Genomic DNA, 18554 nt, shown 5'->3' with positions numbered 1-18554 from the left:
TTCTTGTTTTGAGCATATTGTTAAACCTTAAAAAGAAAAAGACCATGTTTGTCCTTAGGGAGAAAGAAGGAGCTAGTGGATTATGTTGAGATTGGTTGAGGAATAAAGTGTGGGGGTGAGTATTTCCCCCACAAAGTTGTAAAAATGGCAAAAGGAAAATAAATGTTGATGATAGAGTGTTGAAATGAAAAATGATTGCTGTCTGAAAAAAAAAGAGCAACAAAGGATAAAAAAAAAGAAAAAAAAAACAAAGAAAAAAGGATTGTTTTTGAAACTATGCTCCATAACTCTTTCTTCCTTTCTATTTCAAAAACACACAAATCCTAAAGTTTTTCCTACCTTTGCCTTGGCCTCATTATAACCTGTGAAAAGTCCTCATGATTTTTGAATGCATGTTTTCTGAAAGCTGTGATATTAGAGTCTTACTAAGCATTGAGAGTGTTTACTTGCATGGGTATTTTGAGTGAAAACACAAGCCAAAACACTTGAGCGAATCTTGGTGAGAAAATATATATTTAACTTGAGTGTTTCTCTTTCATATTTGATTATCTTGTAAACTCAAAAGATTAACTCATGTGTGAAAAACAAAATTTTATCCATTTGTTTGTGCATGACAACATGATTTCTAGAAGGTTGATCTGTTTCCATTGGTATTCATTTCTTTAATCCACTGAAAATATGGAATAAAAGACCTCAGAATAAAGTTTTGAAATTGTTCAATTTTGCCCAGGAGTGCAAAAGGATAAGTGTGGGTGTGTGATGAGTTCAAATTTTTGCCCTCATTTAATATTTAAATTTGGGGATTTAATTGAATTTTCTGTGCTTAAAGATTGATTTAATTAGGATTTGTGATTATTGGATTTATTGAGTAAGTTTGGTGAAAGTGGCATAAAAATTGATTTTAGTTGCATAAAATATTATTGGATATTCTAACGTTTGTTGATGCAGCTGGAATTTATTTTTGGTCAATTAATAATGTGATTTTGAAATATTCAAAGTTACAAAATAAGTCCAAAATCAAGAAATTCTGAAAAAGAATAAATCAGGAGCTAAATGCACCCCTAGTTTTTATTTGCACACTCCTTCCTCAAGTGGACCACAAAAACCTGTTTTGCACCCCCAGTTTTTACTAAGTTGCACCCCTCCTACCACTTAAACTCCACTCAACCAGATTATGCCATGTGGCAATCCCCACCTTTTAAGATTAGCTAACCATAAGCCGCCACGTGTCATAATCCCCACCTCACCAAATTGACCACTTAGACTCTGCCACGTCATCATCTTCATCTCCCAAAACCCTAACCCTAATTTTCTCCTCTCCTTCCACCACCATGGCAGCCGCCGCCGCACCTCCTTACCTCGCCGGCGACGCACCAGAAACCACGGCAGCCACACAGCCGCCGCCGCCAACCTTTTCCGGCCACCAATGCACGAGTTCCGCCACCTCCAACAGCAGCCTTCACGCACCATCTTCTCCATGGCAGCAGCGAACGCGAGCATCCACCACGCCACCACCATCTCCATCGAGCTCCGCGACCACCACGATTCTGCAGCACACACATCTCCTCGCCGCGCCACCACGCCGCTGCAACAGATCCGCTACTGCTCCGCGCATCCAGCCTCCATCATCTCTGCAACGCGTCGCGCACCAGCGGGTTCTTCTTCTCCGCAGCGCCACCATCCTCGCGACGCCACTGCACCTGCAAACGCGCGAGCCACCAGCGAGTTCTTCTTCCTCGCGCACAACCATGGCGGCCACCACAACAACCATCCTCTCCGTTCACGCTTCGCCACCTTTGCTTGAACCACCGCGCACCAGCAGCCACGTTCCCGCAACAGCAGCTACGCCGCACCACCACGCCTCCGTCGCCGGAGAAGGAGGAGCAGCCGCGCCGTCATCCACAAGCCTCCATGAAACCCGCAGCAAACCCTAGTCTGGAGAGAGAAAGTGCACTCTGCGCCACGTGTCAGCATCTGATAGGACAGTCAAACTGGTCAACTGGTCAACTCTGGTCAAATGGTCAAAGTCAGCAGTCAACTCTGGTCAAAACTGCAAATATGGTTAAATGAGAGGGGCAGAATTGGAAATTGGACAGGAATTAAGTTGCTAATTAATTAAATAAAAATAAAAGATTTTAGCAACTGACAGATAAAGCCCAAAGTCCAGTGGAAGCCTATATAAAGAGACTTAAGGGAGCAGAAGGGGGGACTGACAAAATTTACAGCTTACAGCTTAGACACTTAGAACTCTCTGGTTTTGGCAGATACCATCCCCACCACATCTCTCATTCTTTCTTTTATTTTCTTTCCTTCATATCATCATGTATTCCATCAAAGCCATGGAGGGCTAAGCTTTTAGGGTTGATTCCACTGTAATTTCTTAAATGGATTCTGAGGTTAGATGAATTTATATGTTTTGTTATATTGATTATTGTTGTGGTTTTTCTGTTTATCTATGTCCTTTGTTTCTTAATCGAATAGAAAATAATGATTTTAAATCTACATGCATGCTAATCATATGAGTTAAAAGGTTTTTAAATAAAATTGAGACTTTACTTTGATTTTGTTTAGAAACTTTCATTTGATTAAATAAGTTTTTGCCAATAATTGAGACTTTAATTTGATTAGAGGTAATTACTTTAACTAAAATTAGTCAAGACTTTACTTTGATTAATTAAGTTTTCTATTTGGTAAAGAAACAAAGGAATAGACATGGTTAGGCATAGTAAAATTAATTGAGACTGTACTTTGATTGAATTTACTATGGATAATCTAACAATTCTCACTTTTAATTGAGACTGTACTTTGATTAAAAGTGAGGATGCCAACAAATGAATTGAGTCTTTACATTGATTGATTTGTAAATCAACAACAATAATTAATTTAACAATAATCTCTAGATAACCAATGAAGAATCTTATTTAGAAAAAGCAGTGGAATTGACCTATTTACTATTACTGTGTTTACAATCTTCCGTGTCATTTTCTTTGCATATCAAAACCCCCCTATTTTTATAGTTGCTAGTTTTAAATTGCATTTTTGAGAATCAAATATTTGAGATCAATTCCGTATTCGTTGTGAGACGACTCAGGGTTATCTTAACCCTAACTATTTTCTTCACTACAAACTGGCAATACTGAAGTTGCTAAAGTAGTGGTAATTTGATCGCCTAACGCGATATCAAATTTGCGCATCAGCCCCCGCGACGCACCTCTTCGTTCTCGCCTCCGCACAACCATGGCAGCAGCTTCCACACCACCACTGCACTTGCAACGCGTCACGAGTTCTTCTTCCTTGTTCGCAACACCACCGCGCCGCGCCACCACGCCGGAAAACACTGCTGAACCACCATGGAAGCACCTGCAGGAATCACGAAGCCAACACGTCGGAGCAGCCGCGCCGTCAGCCGTCATTGCCATCTCCATCTCCATTGCATATGCAGAAACCCTAATTCTGGAGAGAGAAAATGCACTGCCACGTGTCAGCATCTGATAGGCCGTCAACTAGTCAAACTCTGGTCAAACTGGTCAAACTCTGGTCAACTCGTCAAACTCTGGTCAAATTCTGGTCAATTTTGTAAAAATGCTTAAATAAGAGGGGCAGAATTGGAAATTGGACAGGAATTAAGTTGCTAATTAATTAAATAAAAATAAAAGATTTTAGCAACTGACAGATAAAGCCCAAAGTCCAGTGGAAGCCTATATAAAGAGACTTAAGGGAGCAGAAGCGGGGAAGACTTACAATTTACGACTTACAGCTTAAACACTTAGAACTCTCTGGTTTTGGCAGATACCGTCTCCACCACATCTCTCATTCTCTCTTTTCTTTTATTTTCTTTCCTTCATTTCATCATGTATTCCATCAAAGCTATGGAGGGCTAAGCTTTTAGGGTTGATTCCACTGTAATTTCTTAAATGGATTCTGAGGTTAGATGAATTTATATGTTTTGTTATTTTGATTATTGTTGTGGTTTTTGTTTATCTATGTCCTTTGCTTCTTAATCGAATAGAAAATAATGATTTTAAATCTACATGCATGCTAATCATATGAGTTAAAAGGTTTTTTAAATTAAATTGAGACTTTACTTTGATTTTGTTTAGAAACTTTCATATGATTAAATAAGTTTTTGCCAATAATTGAGATTTTAATTTGATTAGAGGTAATTACTTTAACTAAAATTTGTCAAGACTTTACTTTGATTAATTAAGTTTTCTATTTGGTAAAGAAACAAAGGAATAGATATGATTAGGCATAGTAAAATTAATTGAGACTGTACTTTGATTAAATTTACTATGGACAATCTAAACAATTCTCACTTTTAATTGAGACTGTACTTTGATTAAAAGTGAGGATGCCAACAAATGAATTGAGTCTTTACATTGATTTATTTGTAAATCAACAACAATAATTAATTTAACAATAATCTCTAGATAACCAATGAAGAATCTTATTTAGAAAAAGCAGTGGAATTGACCTATTTACTATTACTGTGTTTACAATCTTCCGTGTCATTTTCTTTGCATATCAAAACCCCCTATTTTTATAATTGCTAATTGCATTTTTAAGAATCAAATATTTGAGATCAATTCCGTATTCGTTGTGAGACGACTCAGGGTTATCTTAACCCTAACTATTTTGTTCACTACTAACTGGCAATACTGAAGTTGCTAAAGTAGTGGTAATTTGATCGCCTAACGACAGCTTTGTATAGTTTTATAAGAACTAATTTGTTAAAAATCAATTACGTGTTCGTTGGGAGACGACTTTGGGTTACTTTACCCTTTCTATTTTGTTGACTACTTTCTTAACAATACTGAAGTTGTTATAGATAAGTAGTATTAATTTGAACGCATCAACGACAGCGTTATCAGTGTTGTACCACACAATATTGCCAATATCATGTCATAATATAGGTTTGTGTTGTACCACATAACATTGTCAATATCATGTCATAACGTAGGTTTATGTTGTATCACATAACATTGTCAATACATGTCATAACGCCACCTATAAATATTAAGGTCAAGTATCATTATTTTTTCTGTTCAATCTAATCTCTATATTTATTTTTTAATTTTTTAAATGAATGTCCATCTCCAAAATAAATTTGATTTTTTTTCTTCAAAAAATAATTATATTTCAGTTCATCTCTCATTTGCTTTTATTATTTATTTTTATGCAAAAAAATCAAGCAATATAGTAAATAAAATGGTTATAAAAGTTTATATTTTAGCTATTACTATTTTTACATAATACAAAATAGGTATATACAAAAAATAATTGAATTAAAAAAATAAGTTGATAAAAAAAATGGTTAATAGACTTTTAACTTAAAAAATGTCAAATTAATAAAATTAAAAATCTTATAGAAATTTGAAAATTAAAATGGAAAGAAATAAGTATTTACAATTTAATTAAAGAAATTTATGTTTATTCCAAAAAGAATGCAATTTGGTCATTTTCATTAGATTTTTTGAGGTGATCAAGGATTTTTCATCAAAATTGTATTAGGATTATGTTAATTACACCAACAAAGTAAATCCTTCTTATTAACAACTTAAAATTTGATGAAAATTCTTTTATCCATTTCAAGAAATTTAACAAAAAGTACCAAATTGCATCAATTTTAAAAAATGGGGACCAAATTAAGACTAAAAAAGCTAAAGAATCAATTTTGTACTACACCTAGGCGGCCTAGTCCAACTATAGCCGTAAGACCCGTCCACATAGTTGCCAAGGACGCAAGTAATCACCATACATATGCTGAGCAATTGAAAGTAACCAGCCTAAACCGCTATAAGAGCAGCCCGTCTAGGCCATTAAAGAAGTAGTCGGCATAAGCCGATATCTTAAAGAAACTAAACGAGAACTTAGCATAGTGTTACCAGCAAAACCTATAAGGCCCGCGATAGTCGTGTTAAGTGACCTGGACCAAGGCCCAGGCCCACCTAAGGCCCAAACAGAGGCCCGATCCATGACGTGGCCAGACATAATTAATAACCTATAAATATGCATGGACCCCAGCAATTAAAGGTACGCATTCATTAGTCCCTTAATTACGAGATTTGACTTTTTGAGAGTTCTTTGCTGACTTGAGCGTCAGAGTCTCTTTCACAAGTAACCCCTCTCGGGTCCAAACCGGTCCACGCCGAGATGCCTACAGATGACATATAGTAGCCGGGAGGAAGCCTACTAAGGAGATTGCGGATTGAGATAAGGTGACGCTTGTGTCTGACATATCTTATTTGTTCTCCGTGGGAACACATTTCACATTTTTCAACGGAAACATAAACCAAAAGAATAATTAAACCTAAATTAAAATAACAAATAAAATAATAGAAAGTTTTTTTTTTCTGAACAAACATGTTATTTTTTACAAGTATTAAAATCTTTTATGTAATTTTAGAATAAAAATATTATAATGATATCCTCAAACAAGTTAATAATTACTTTTGATCAAAAGATGTTCTTTTATGATTGTTGTAACATCCCATTTAATAGATGAACCTAATTAAATGAAATATCACATATAATATAATATAAAGAGCAACACCATGAAGTATATATGTATCAACCATTACAGTTATCCATGAATATACTGGAAGAAAAGACTAGGCACACCATGATGCCATGAATAAAAAAAAAGTGGTTCAACAGTTGCCCAAAAGCTTGCTCATAGAGCAAGAGATTACAATACAACAAAGGTCCTTCAAAACATGAGTCCAACATCGACCCATGACCTTCTAAGCTATAACATCCCTATTGTCATTGCGATCACCAACAATTTCTATATCTGCTCACACTAAAGAATTGGTGATTATTGCAAAAAGGAAAACCACACAAGAAGACAAACACAAGCAGAAAGGGTAAGCTAGAGTAAAAAGGTTTTTATCATATAATTAAGCATGCAATTTAAAAGTCAAAAACAGATCAATCAACCAAGCATGTGATAGCAAACAACAAGACTCTAAGACTCAATTTATCCGGATACATATAATCGATCGGATTCACTAGATGCTTGCACTTGTAGTAGCCTCTACTGCTCTGCAGAGCCATTACCAATGGGTTTCACCCTACCACGCACAAGGTTAGCCTTCAAACATCTAAGGCTATTATCTTTCCAAAGACTAGAGCCTCCTGTTACTCTCACCACTTGAGTCAGTCCGCTCTACGTGAGACTAACTAACTCTTTAAAGTTTCAGGATGCAATCCTTAATTGAATCCTTACCTAATTATATACACTATGGCACCACCATGAACTTTTACCAAGAGGTTCATGGAATTACGTCCATCACATATGACACCACCATGAGATCTCACCAAGAGGTTCATGGAATTATGTCCAACACATCTAACACCACCATGGAATCTCACCAAGAGTTTCATGGAATTATGTCAATCTCATACCACAACCATGCTCCCACACACATATCCCACATGTTATCCCTTATCATGCAATCTCATGCCAATACTCAACCAACCAGCCAAATTCATATTTTAATCATGTCAGCACACCAATTTCAGATCATGGCATCAAATAATACATGCATTTTTGTGTACTTCATACTTTAAATAGGTTAATCCCATCAATCATGCAACCAACAACCGAAAACATGGACGAGAACAACCATAGAGCAAGTTCCTGCACTAGTCTCGCTCAAGCCTTGGGCCCTCACTCAAGCGAAAGGGGTCTTTCTGTCAAGCTACAAGCTCTCGCTTAAGCGAGACTACAAACAAAGAGCAATGCAGGTTTCGCGAGTTCTCGCTTGGGTGAGATCTCATCGCCTGAGCGAGACTGCTCTTCGCCCAAAATGAGGTCCCTCGCCTACGGTACAATTGCAGCGTAGCACATCAAGCTCCCATGAATTCTCGCTTGGGCAAGACCTTCTCGCCTGAACGAGATCACTTGTCGCTCAAATGAAAACTCGTCGCCTAAGCGACAACTACAGTAGGAACCTAAGGTGAACTTCTGTTGTTCTCGCCTAGGCGAGACTTGCTCCCTTGGGCGAAAACTGCATGGTTCTCCTCTGCTCACGCATGCAAATCAACCAACATAGTTGATAACGCTGTCGTTGACGCGTTCAAATTAATACTACTTATCTATAACAACTTCAGTATTGTTAAGAAAGTAGTCAACAAAATAGAAAGGGTAAAGTAACCCAAAGTCGTCTCCCAACGAACACGGAATTGATTTTTAACAAATTAGTTCTTATAAAACTATACAAAGCGGTTAGTCAAATAAAATAAAAAAAATATAGGGGATTAAGATAAACAAAGATAGAAATAAAATTTAAAAGATAAAAAGAAATAAAAACAATAGTAAAGAAAATAGATTGATTCCATTGCTTTTTCAAAATAGATTCATCATCGGTTATCTAAAGATTATTGCTCAATTAATTATTGTTGTAGATTTGCAAATTAATTAATGTAAAGTCTCAATTAATTTGTTGGTCTTCTCAATTTTAACCAAAGTATAGTCTCAATTAAAAGTGATAACTTTTAGATTATCCATAGTAAATTCAATCAAAGTACAGTCTCAATCAAATTTACTATGCCTAATCATGTCTATTATTTTATCTCCTCACCAAATAAAAAGCTTAATTAATCAAAGTAAAGTCTCGATTAATTTTCATTAGAGTAAATACCTTTAACCAAAGTAAAGTCTCAATTATTGGTAAAAACTCATTTAATCACATGAAAGTTTCTAAATAAAATCAAAGTAAAGTCTCAATTAAATTAAAAAACCCTTGAACTCATATGATCAACATGCATATAGATTTAAAATCATTACTTTTTACGAGATTCAAAGATAAAAGACATAGATGAATTAAAAACCTCAACAATAATAAAAAGAACAAAGAAATTAATTCATTCTAACCTCAAAATCCATAATGAAATTAGAATGGAATCAACCCAAGAAGTTTAGCAATCCATGGAATACAAAAGAAGAATAGAGAGAAGAAAAGAGAGAGAAAGGAAACGAAATTAGGCACCCCTAAGGGTTCCAAAACTCCGAAGTCCCGAGCTTGTTCTTTCTGCTTCTCCTTGGATCTCTTTATATAGGAATTGGACTAGGCTTTTCTGTTGCTAAAATCTCTCCAATATCTTTTAAAATAAAGATAAAGATAAATATTTAAAAATATTTGGAGAGATATAGATTATTTGACAAATATAATTGGTTGATGATATCAATATCTAATGTAATTAAATTAATTAATTAATTATAGATATATGATAAATTATCGCCAATTAGTATTTGTATTAATTTTCCAAATCAACCCTTTGCAATCTCCTTAAATTATCTTCTAAATAATCCAATATCTTCAAGATATATTTGTTTGTTGTGAAACTAAAAAGATTCAAGAAGATCTTGTCATATTTTAAAAGATTTGGTAGTTATTATCTTTTAATATTTTATGATATAATTAAATAAGTTAATTATTTAAAAATATCAAATAAAATATCTAAAGATATATTTTTCCCAAATTATCTTCTATCATAAAGATAAAGAAAACTGCAAGGTCCAATTTTTTTTTTGTTCCTCTCTTCTTGGTTTAGCCAAACTTCTTCACTTTTTCAAGCTTTTCTTACCGTCTTCATGCAATGCTTGGCTTAGATTTTTGTGTTTTTGATAATTTCTTATTCTTGGATTTATCTTTAAGGTGTCATGAAGCTTTAATCAATTTATTTCCACACCTCCATGAGCTCAACTTAGCTGCAGCTGCACTAACACACCTCAAAATATTCAAAGAACATTTATGCAACTAAAATGCTATTTTTAACATGTTTTTGTATCTCATGCTCAATAAACCCAATCATAGGAAATCCCAATTAAATCAATCTTTAAGCACACAAATTCAATTAAATACCCAGAATTAAACACTGAATGAGGGTAAAAATACGCACTCATCATAACCACACACTTATCCTTTTGCACTCCTGGGCAAAATTGAGCAATTCCAAAACTTTATTCTGAGGTATTTTATTTCATATCAACATTGGATCAAAGGAATGAACCTTACTTGAGACAAATCAATATTCTAGAAATTAAGTTACCATGCATAAACAAACGGAAAGATTCTATTTTTCACACTTGAGTTAATCTTTTGAATTCACATGACAATCAATTATGAAAGAAAGCACTCAAGTTAAATGTGTATTTTCTCACCAAAATTCTCTCAAGTGTTTTGGCTTGTGTTTTCACTCAAAATACTCATGCAAGTAAACACTCATAATACTTAACAAGACTCTAATATTCACAAACTTTCAGAAAAATATGCATTCAAAGATCATGAGGACTTTTCACAGGACCAAGGCAAAGGTAGGAAAAATTTTAGGATTACCCAACGAAGGAACTAGCTTAAACCCTATGAGAGCTTTGAAAAGAGAGAAGAGAGAGTTTGAGAAAGGAGCTATATGCAATGTTAAAGCAGAATGGAAAACGAAGAGGCTAAAAGGGAGTCTTTGGGGCACCCTATGAGCCGGCCTTAGGCCTAACATAATAGGTTAGGCCCTTAAACATTAAGGTCATAAAAAGTGGGCCTTACAATTGTAATCAAATACTAGTTTTAAGTTCCTTTACCAATTGTTACTTTTAGGTTAGTGATGTACTACATAAATTATGGATAAAATGTTTACATTACATGTGCTTTATTATTTAATAGAGTTGTGAAGAGATTTATTTATATATCAATGCTTTTTTTTAAATACATAGAATCCTCTAAATTGGTGTATATCAATTAAATTCTTTTGAATATTATGATTTCATATTTTTGTGTAAATCTTTCAAAATCTAAATTATAATGATAAAAGTCTCTTAAAAATATTGGATTTTTTCTATTAAAATTTACAAATTTTTATGTAAGTAAATTAAGTTTAATTTTAGTTTGGAAAGAGACAACAATGTTCTATTTTAGAAAAATTTGAGACTAAGTTAAATTAAAAAATAAATACAGGGACTGAATTGAATACAAGATAATAACACATTGCAATGACATTATACATGATATATATTGACAATAACAGTGCCACATGGCATGACACGAACCTGACAAATGGATAAAAAGTTTAAAGAAAAAAAATAAATAAATAAAAATAACAAAAAAAAGAAATACTACCAACTGACATGTGACACGTCTTTAAAATCTTTTATGCAATCTAATGGAAAAGACCTAATTGAATTGTTTAAAAAAAAATTGAGATTTAATTGAAAAAAAAAAATAAAAATAAAGGATCACATTGATTAATTTTAACAAAAATTAGAACCAAAAAGTATTTTAGTCAAAATAAAATCATTAGCAGAGTATTCTTGGTAGCGTTCTACGAGATATGACAATGTAGGATATTATGAATTATCATATAAGAAAACTAACTCGTAGAGAAAAGATAATTTGTTGGGTTTCTTGATGAAAGAAGTAGATATTCAAAATTTACCCACCCAAGAACATGAGTAGCACATCCACACAATACTAAATTTGCCTCATTTATTTCACCATAGCAAGATTACAAGAATACAATCAAGGGAAAAGGTTTCCCTTCAAACAAGACATTACGAATCACATCCAACTTCTCAAACAAAAACATAACATTCATCATAACATTCAAACCTCACAACCTACCAACTAACTATTTATTTTCTTCCTTCTTACATAAACATTTAATTTGCTAACATTACCTTCCCTTGTACAAGCAACCTTGTCCTTAAGGTTGAAGTCCGAAAATTGGTGTTTGATAGTAGTTACATCCTCCCATGTGGTTGCATCAGCTCCTCCTCCAACCATTAAATCAGAACCTGATAAGTTGGTTCTTCTTGCCTTGGTTGTTGCTCAATCTTTCTATCAAGCACTCTATCGGGAAGGCAAACAGAGGTTCTTCCTTGTAGCTTCTCTGGAAACTCTCTTTCTACTTGATGTGCTCCCATAACTCGCTTCAATTGGGAAACATAGAAGATGGGATGAATCCTCGTTGTAGTAGGAAGTTGCAGTCCAAAATCTATTAGCCCAACTTGTCTTAAGACCAAAAACGACCCATAGTATCTCGCTGACAACTTAGGATGCAACCTTATGGGCATGGAGACTTGTCAATGAGAAAAAATCTTCAAAAAAACCTAATCCCCTACTTTGATTTGTGACAGTTTTCGATGTTTATTTGCCAACTTAGTCATGTGCTCTTAAGCTCTAGTTAAGTGAAACTTGAGCTCATTAAGAGCTTCATCTCTTGTCATCAAATATTGTGTCACCACTTCAACAGTAGTCTCACTTGGTACAAACCAACTAATTGTAGGTGGTTGCTCCTTGAAAAATAGTGTATACTAGTATTCTGCAACAGATAAACAAGGTCGTGTCTTAGGTTATTCAAAGCTGAAATACCTTAAATATGTCTTCAAAGTTTTGTTCAAACTTTGGTTTGACCATCTAATTCTTGATAGTAAGTCGTGGTTATGTTAACAGAGGTTCCTTGTAGTCGAAACAACTCCTTCCAATATTGACTCAAAAAAGTGGGATCTTTATCACTGACCATTGACGGGAGAATCCCGTGTAATTTCATCACGTCTTTGATAAACATTTTCGTTATACTTTTGATTAAATAAGGTTGTTTAATCGGTATAAAGTGCCCATATTTACTCAACCTATCTACAACCACCAAAATGGCATCATGTCCATTTGATTTAGGAAGACTCATTATGAAGTCCATGCTTACATCTTCTCAAACTGCATTAGGTATAGGCAAAGGTTGTTACTGCCCTTGTGGTGTGGAAGCCAAATACTTGTGTTTCTGGTAAACTAAGCATGCTGCCACAAATTTTGTTACCATTTTCTTCATTCCAATCCAATAAAGTGATTGTCCCACCCTCTTATACGTCCTAAAAACCCTTGAATGACCACTTCTGGGAGAAGTATGATATTTTGCCACGAGCTTCGAGATATAGGGAGATGTAGTTGATATGACAAAACTACCTTTATAATGCAAGTGTCCATGCTCCAAAGTATAATGACCATCCAATCCATAATTGTTTGTTAAGTCCTCTATAATTTTCTGCAAAACAACGCCATCCTTTACATCCTCTATCATTGCTTGAAAATCTTGCCAAAATGGTTAGGACAAGATCTGCAATTCCTTTTCCTCCTCAACCCTATATTTGAACCTCCTAGGTAGGGTATCTTCCATTTTGTTGGATGCCCTTGTCCTATATACAATATCAAACTCATACCCTATAATTTGGTCCACAATTTCTACTTGTTTTGGTTTGTTAATCACAGCTCTAGAAGGTACCATAGACTCTTCTAATCTTTATACACTTGGTTATTGGTTCAAGGACGCATGGTGTCCCTGCTTTTTCAGGGTAATAAGGGGTAGCGAAAATGCCTCGAGCCAAAGTTCAAGTACCAAGCGCTACAATTGATGTAATCCATGCCATTCTCCTACGAAAAGCTTGAACAACCTTCAAAAAATGGGTATATGTACCCATATTCTTTTTAGGAATATAAAAATTGCATTTCATTTCTATCATTATTATGATATTACATATTCAAATTCAATTGGATAAAAAAAAATCCATTCGAGATTATTAAGAAAATATATATTTTAAAGTTAAGGATTTTGGAGAAATGGTCTCCAATGTTGAATAGCTAGCACCAAAGCCATTAACTCCTTTTCATTAATGCATTTGTTAAGTGAGGTTTTGTTGAAAATAACTACAAGCTTCTTAATTTGGGACAAAACAACTCTTATCCCAATCCCTGATGCATCATATTCAATAGAAAAAGGCTGGCTGAAATCCAGTAATTTCAACATAAGCGTTGTTGTCATGGCTATTTTTAGATTCTCATAGCCTTGGTGTTATCCTCATTCCACTCAAAACTTCCCTTTTTCAGCAAATTTGTGAGAGGTCTAGGTATCTTCGCATAGTCTTGTATAAATTGCTTATAATAAATTATAAGACCAAGAAAACCTCTCAAGGCATAATTTTAGGTGTTGGCCACTGGTGAATAACTACCAATTTCTCAGGATCTATCTCCACTCCCTTATGTGAGATCACATGGCCTAAATACCTCACTCATTTCTTCCCAAAATCACATTTCTTCTTATTTGTAAAGAATCTCTGCTGTTGTAATGTTTTTGGTACTTGTTTCAAGTGGGTTATATGATATTCTCACATTTTGTTGTAGATTAAAATGTCGTCAAAGAACACCAAAACACATTTCAACAAACACATGTGTAAGACATTGTTCATAGCACATTGGAAAAATGTTGTGGCATTAGTTAGCCGAAAAGGCATAAGCAAGAATTCGTAAAGCCCATGGTGAGTGTGAAAAAAGGTTTTTTGGATATCTTCCTTATCCACCCTTATTTGGTGATACCTAACTTTAAGTTCAACTTTTGGAAAAAAATTTAGCTCCATGTAATTCATCTAGCATATCCTCAATAACAGATATAGGAAATTTATTAGGGATTGTAGCCTTGTTTAGAGCTCGATAGTCAATCCAAGACCTCCAATTCTCATCCTTCTTTTTGACTAAAATAACTAGACTTGAGTATGGGTTGTTACTAGGCCTAATTATTCATGTTCTGAGCATTTTAGACACTTGTTTTATATTTCTAATTTAAGCAAGTGCGGATATCTGTAGGGTCTTACATTGAGCAGATTTTCACCAACCTTGATGGGTATTTTATGATCAATCTCCTTTCTTAAAGGTAGTTCAAGAACTTCCTAAAAACTCCCTTTTACACCTTTGTAAGATCCCTTCCAACTCATCACATTGCCTCGATGACAAAATTTTCCCAATACATCTTCCTTCTCCACTATAATCTCCCTTAATTCCCACACCAAGGTTGTCGCTTCAATCTTTATTTCTTTCAACGGAGCTTGTGGTGTTACTTGGCTATGCTTTGATCCTTTTTATTGTTTTATGATGTTTGGTTCTCACATCTTGCTTCTTGGACCACTATTGCTCCTTATTGTGCTTCTATTTTTATTCTTTATTCTTCTTCTTTTTTGCACATGCTCTTTTCTCTCTATTTTCATGACTACGAAGAGTCTTTGTGTTCATTTTAACGATAAAAACTATGTTGCTTAGGAGTTTCAATTCAGGTTGTTCGTGCTAGGGAAGGCATGTGGGGTCATGTCGATGGTTACTCCTCTAACCCCACGACAGGACTGAGTTGGCTACTTGGGAGATGAAGGATACTGAAGTTATTTCTTGGCTCTTGGGGTCTATTGAGCCTCAATGGTCAATAACCTATGTTCATTTTCTACTGCCAAAGACATGTAGAATTATCTCAAACGCGTTTTCAATCACGATCATTCTACCAAACACTTTCAGTTGGAATTGGACATAGCCAATTATAGTTAGGCTAATTTTTCTATTTAAGAATATTATCCCGATTTCCTAAACTTATGAACTGAACACTCTGCTATTCTGCATGTTGTTGTTGCCTATACTGCCTAAGATAAAAGCAAAGATGAATGATAAGTTAAATGTCATTCCTGTAAACAATTTGGTCGTCATTTCAATCAAAAGTTTTCAACTATGGTAAGCAACATGGTCATATCATCACAGACTATCCTACTCGACCACCACAACATTAGGTGCAAGCTTTTCATTCAACCAATTCCATGACTGAGACACCTTCTTCTATCCCACTCCATGGTGATGCTTTATGTAACATCCCGATAGGATATTACAGATTTAAATAAATAAATAAATAAATTTTAATAGATAGTAAATAGGTGTCTTTTATTAATACCTCATTTACGAAAAACGAGGGAAATTTAAATCTTTATTTCACCATAACCATAACTAAAACCCAAAAGGGGTAATTATCCATTATAAAAATTAAAGTCTAATAATATAAGAGTTTACAACTGATTTAAAATCATAAAACATAAAATTTTGATAAAATCTCCCAAGACTAGCCCCACTCCGGCTCTACGCCTTACTAGATCCACCTGCAACATCATCTTCTCACGTATACCGCGTATACGAGCATCGCCAAACACAAGTAGATAGGGTGAGCTAACAGAATATATATATATATATATATATATATATATATATATATATATATATATATATATATATATATATATATATATATATATATAGACACACACAACAAATACATATATCATAACTACACCAAAGGAAATCCATCCTTTGATTTCACACACATGGCCACTACCATGTCAACCGTGTTCTACATCTTCTAGTGAGTACCTTAAGATGTCTTGCTGCCACACCTATCAGCCACAACTGATAGAGCATGTGCGAGAAACCATGCTACGGATCACACACCGTAACGCCAGGTGGAGTTCCCAATACGAATAACATTCGTAACGTCCCAAGACTACCAAAATCTTCAGTTAATTACTGAGGAGGACAATCTAATTGAACCCATCCGTACACGCCACTACGTGCACACTCACACCGGCAAACACTCACCAACCCAAGCCATAACTCAAGAGTTCCATGTGTTCATCCGCCATCCCGAGCCATAACTCAAGAGATGTTATTCCGAGCCACAACTCAAAAAATACCACGTGCTTTTACCCCTATCCTAATCCACAACTCAAGGGATACGTTTCGAGCACAACTCAAGGAACACCAGCAAGCCGACCTTTAAGATATCCTAGAAGCTTTGTAGATCACGCACATCAAAATAAGTACATCACAAATCTGCTGTAGCAACATCACCTGGCGCTGCTCACGAGGCGCCATGTGAAACTCACTTCTGGACCGCCTGGTGGGTGTGATGAATTGAAACTTCTGCCCTCATTAAATGTTTAAATTTTGGGGATTTAATATCATTTTTGCGCTTAGGAATTGATTTTAGTTGCATAAAATCTTATCGAATATTCTGAACGTTTAATAATGCAACTGGAATTTAATTTAGGTCCTTAAGAGTGTGAATTTGGAGTATTTCAAGTTACAAAATAAGTCCAAAGTTAGAAACTTTGGAGAGGAATAATTCAGGAGCTAAATGCACCCCCAGTTTTCATTTTTATACACCCCTCCTGCCATTGGGCCATTTAATTCTGGAAAGGAATGCTTCAGGAGCTAAATGCACCTCTAGTTTTTATTTTACACACCCCTCCTCCAAGTGGGTCATTTAAATCTGTTCTGCACCCCTACTTTTACTAATTTGCACCCCCTCCTACCACTTAAACTCCACTCACCCAGATCATGCCATGTTGCAATCCTTCACTCACTAAAATAACCAAATAAAAAAAGACACCTCATCACCTTCTCTTTTTCACACAATCAGAAACCCTAACCCTAATCTTCCTTCTCTCTCACCACCACCATGCCGCAACCACCACCCTCCATTACTTCTTCTTCGCGCCTCCATCTTCTCCAATCATCACACTGTCAGAACCTCCATTTCCGCACCACTCGAGCTCGCGAGACCTGCATATTTCGCACCTGCAACTCACCGGAACAGACCCAAAACCACCGGTAGCACCTGCAATGCGAAGTCCACCATCCTCTTGCATGAAGCCACCATGCTAGACGCCGTCAGCCATTGAAACCACAAAAAAACGTCATTTGCATGAACCAGCGAAGCATCTTCTTCCTTGCCGTTAACGTCGCGCCAACGACCACCACTCATGGTCTGCATATTCGTCATCACGGCTGCGCTCATGGCAGCACCATGATCGAATGTGAAGTCATGAACGCGCTCATGGCAGCACCATGCTCGAACCTTCAATGGTAGCGCCACCGTGACCTGTAGTCGTGAGCCCTTCGTGCAACTACCATCACTGCTCGAGAACGCGACTGGGCACCACTTCTCTGCAAGAGCCGCAGACCCAACAACACCTTCTATATTAAATCTGCAGCCACCGTGACAACCACCATTCACGGACCTCTGATCTGCAGCTATGAGCACCACCATTGCAACTACAATGCATGCCTCGCGTCATCAGCATCGCAATAGCAGCAAATGTGTTACTTAAACATGTCCTCCAACAGAGAAATAGTGGCCGCCATTGGATCTATGAAATGCACCTTGCGGCAACCATCACGGCAGCCAAACCCTAATATCGGGAAGAGAAATATGATTTGAGAGAGACTACCTTGACACGTGGCACCCTCTCAATGGACTGTCAAAGAGTCAAAACTAGTCAACCAGTCAACTCTGGACAAGGATTGGTCAAAATTTGTCGAATATACTATTTGAAAAATTTAATTGGCGGGCGATTCCTCTACAGGAACCCTGAATTGCCTCGAAAGGGGATGAGTCGCCTGGTGGCAGTTCATCGCCTACCAAGCAGTTTTTGGAAATTTCCAGAAATACTAGATTAAACAAAATAAAAGGATTTCAATCATAATCATACTATATTTAACATGCCAATCAGAATTAAACATAAGATTAACGCGTAAAGCTCCACTAACCTGGATTCCCTTGCTTAAAATTTCACAAGCTAGAGTTCCTTGTTTGATCACCAATGACCTCCTTAGCACCACCTCAATTCAGCCCTTCTAATTCACTCTCTAACCACTATTTTTCCTTGAATTCGTGCACCTTACAATGTTCTAAAAAATCCAGCCTCA

General features: G+C 35.8%; 1 protein-coding gene across 1 annotated transcript; it reads left to right on the top strand.

Annotated features, from left to right (window-relative positions):
- Positions 1-1331: 1331 nt before the first annotated feature.
- LOC114191190 (flocculation protein FLO11-like) lies at positions 1332-16968 on the top strand. Its single transcript, XM_028080371.1, has 3 exons — positions 1332-1894; positions 3198-3408; positions 16894-16968. Exons 1-3 carry the CDS (start codon positions 1332-1334, stop codon positions 16966-16968), a joined length of 849 nt encoding a protein of 282 aa, XP_027936172.1.
- The last annotated feature ends 1586 nt before the right edge of the window (positions 16969-18554 follow it).

The sequence above is a fragment of the Vigna unguiculata genome, chromosome 7 (assembly GCF_004118075.2).
Source record: "Vigna unguiculata cultivar IT97K-499-35 chromosome 7, ASM411807v1, whole genome shotgun sequence".
In the NCBI taxonomy this organism is placed as follows: domain Eukaryota; kingdom Viridiplantae; phylum Streptophyta; class Magnoliopsida; order Fabales; family Fabaceae; genus Vigna; species Vigna unguiculata.
The sequence above is the reverse complement of the archived record's forward strand: the minus strand, read 5'-3'. Positions and strand labels throughout refer to the sequence as shown.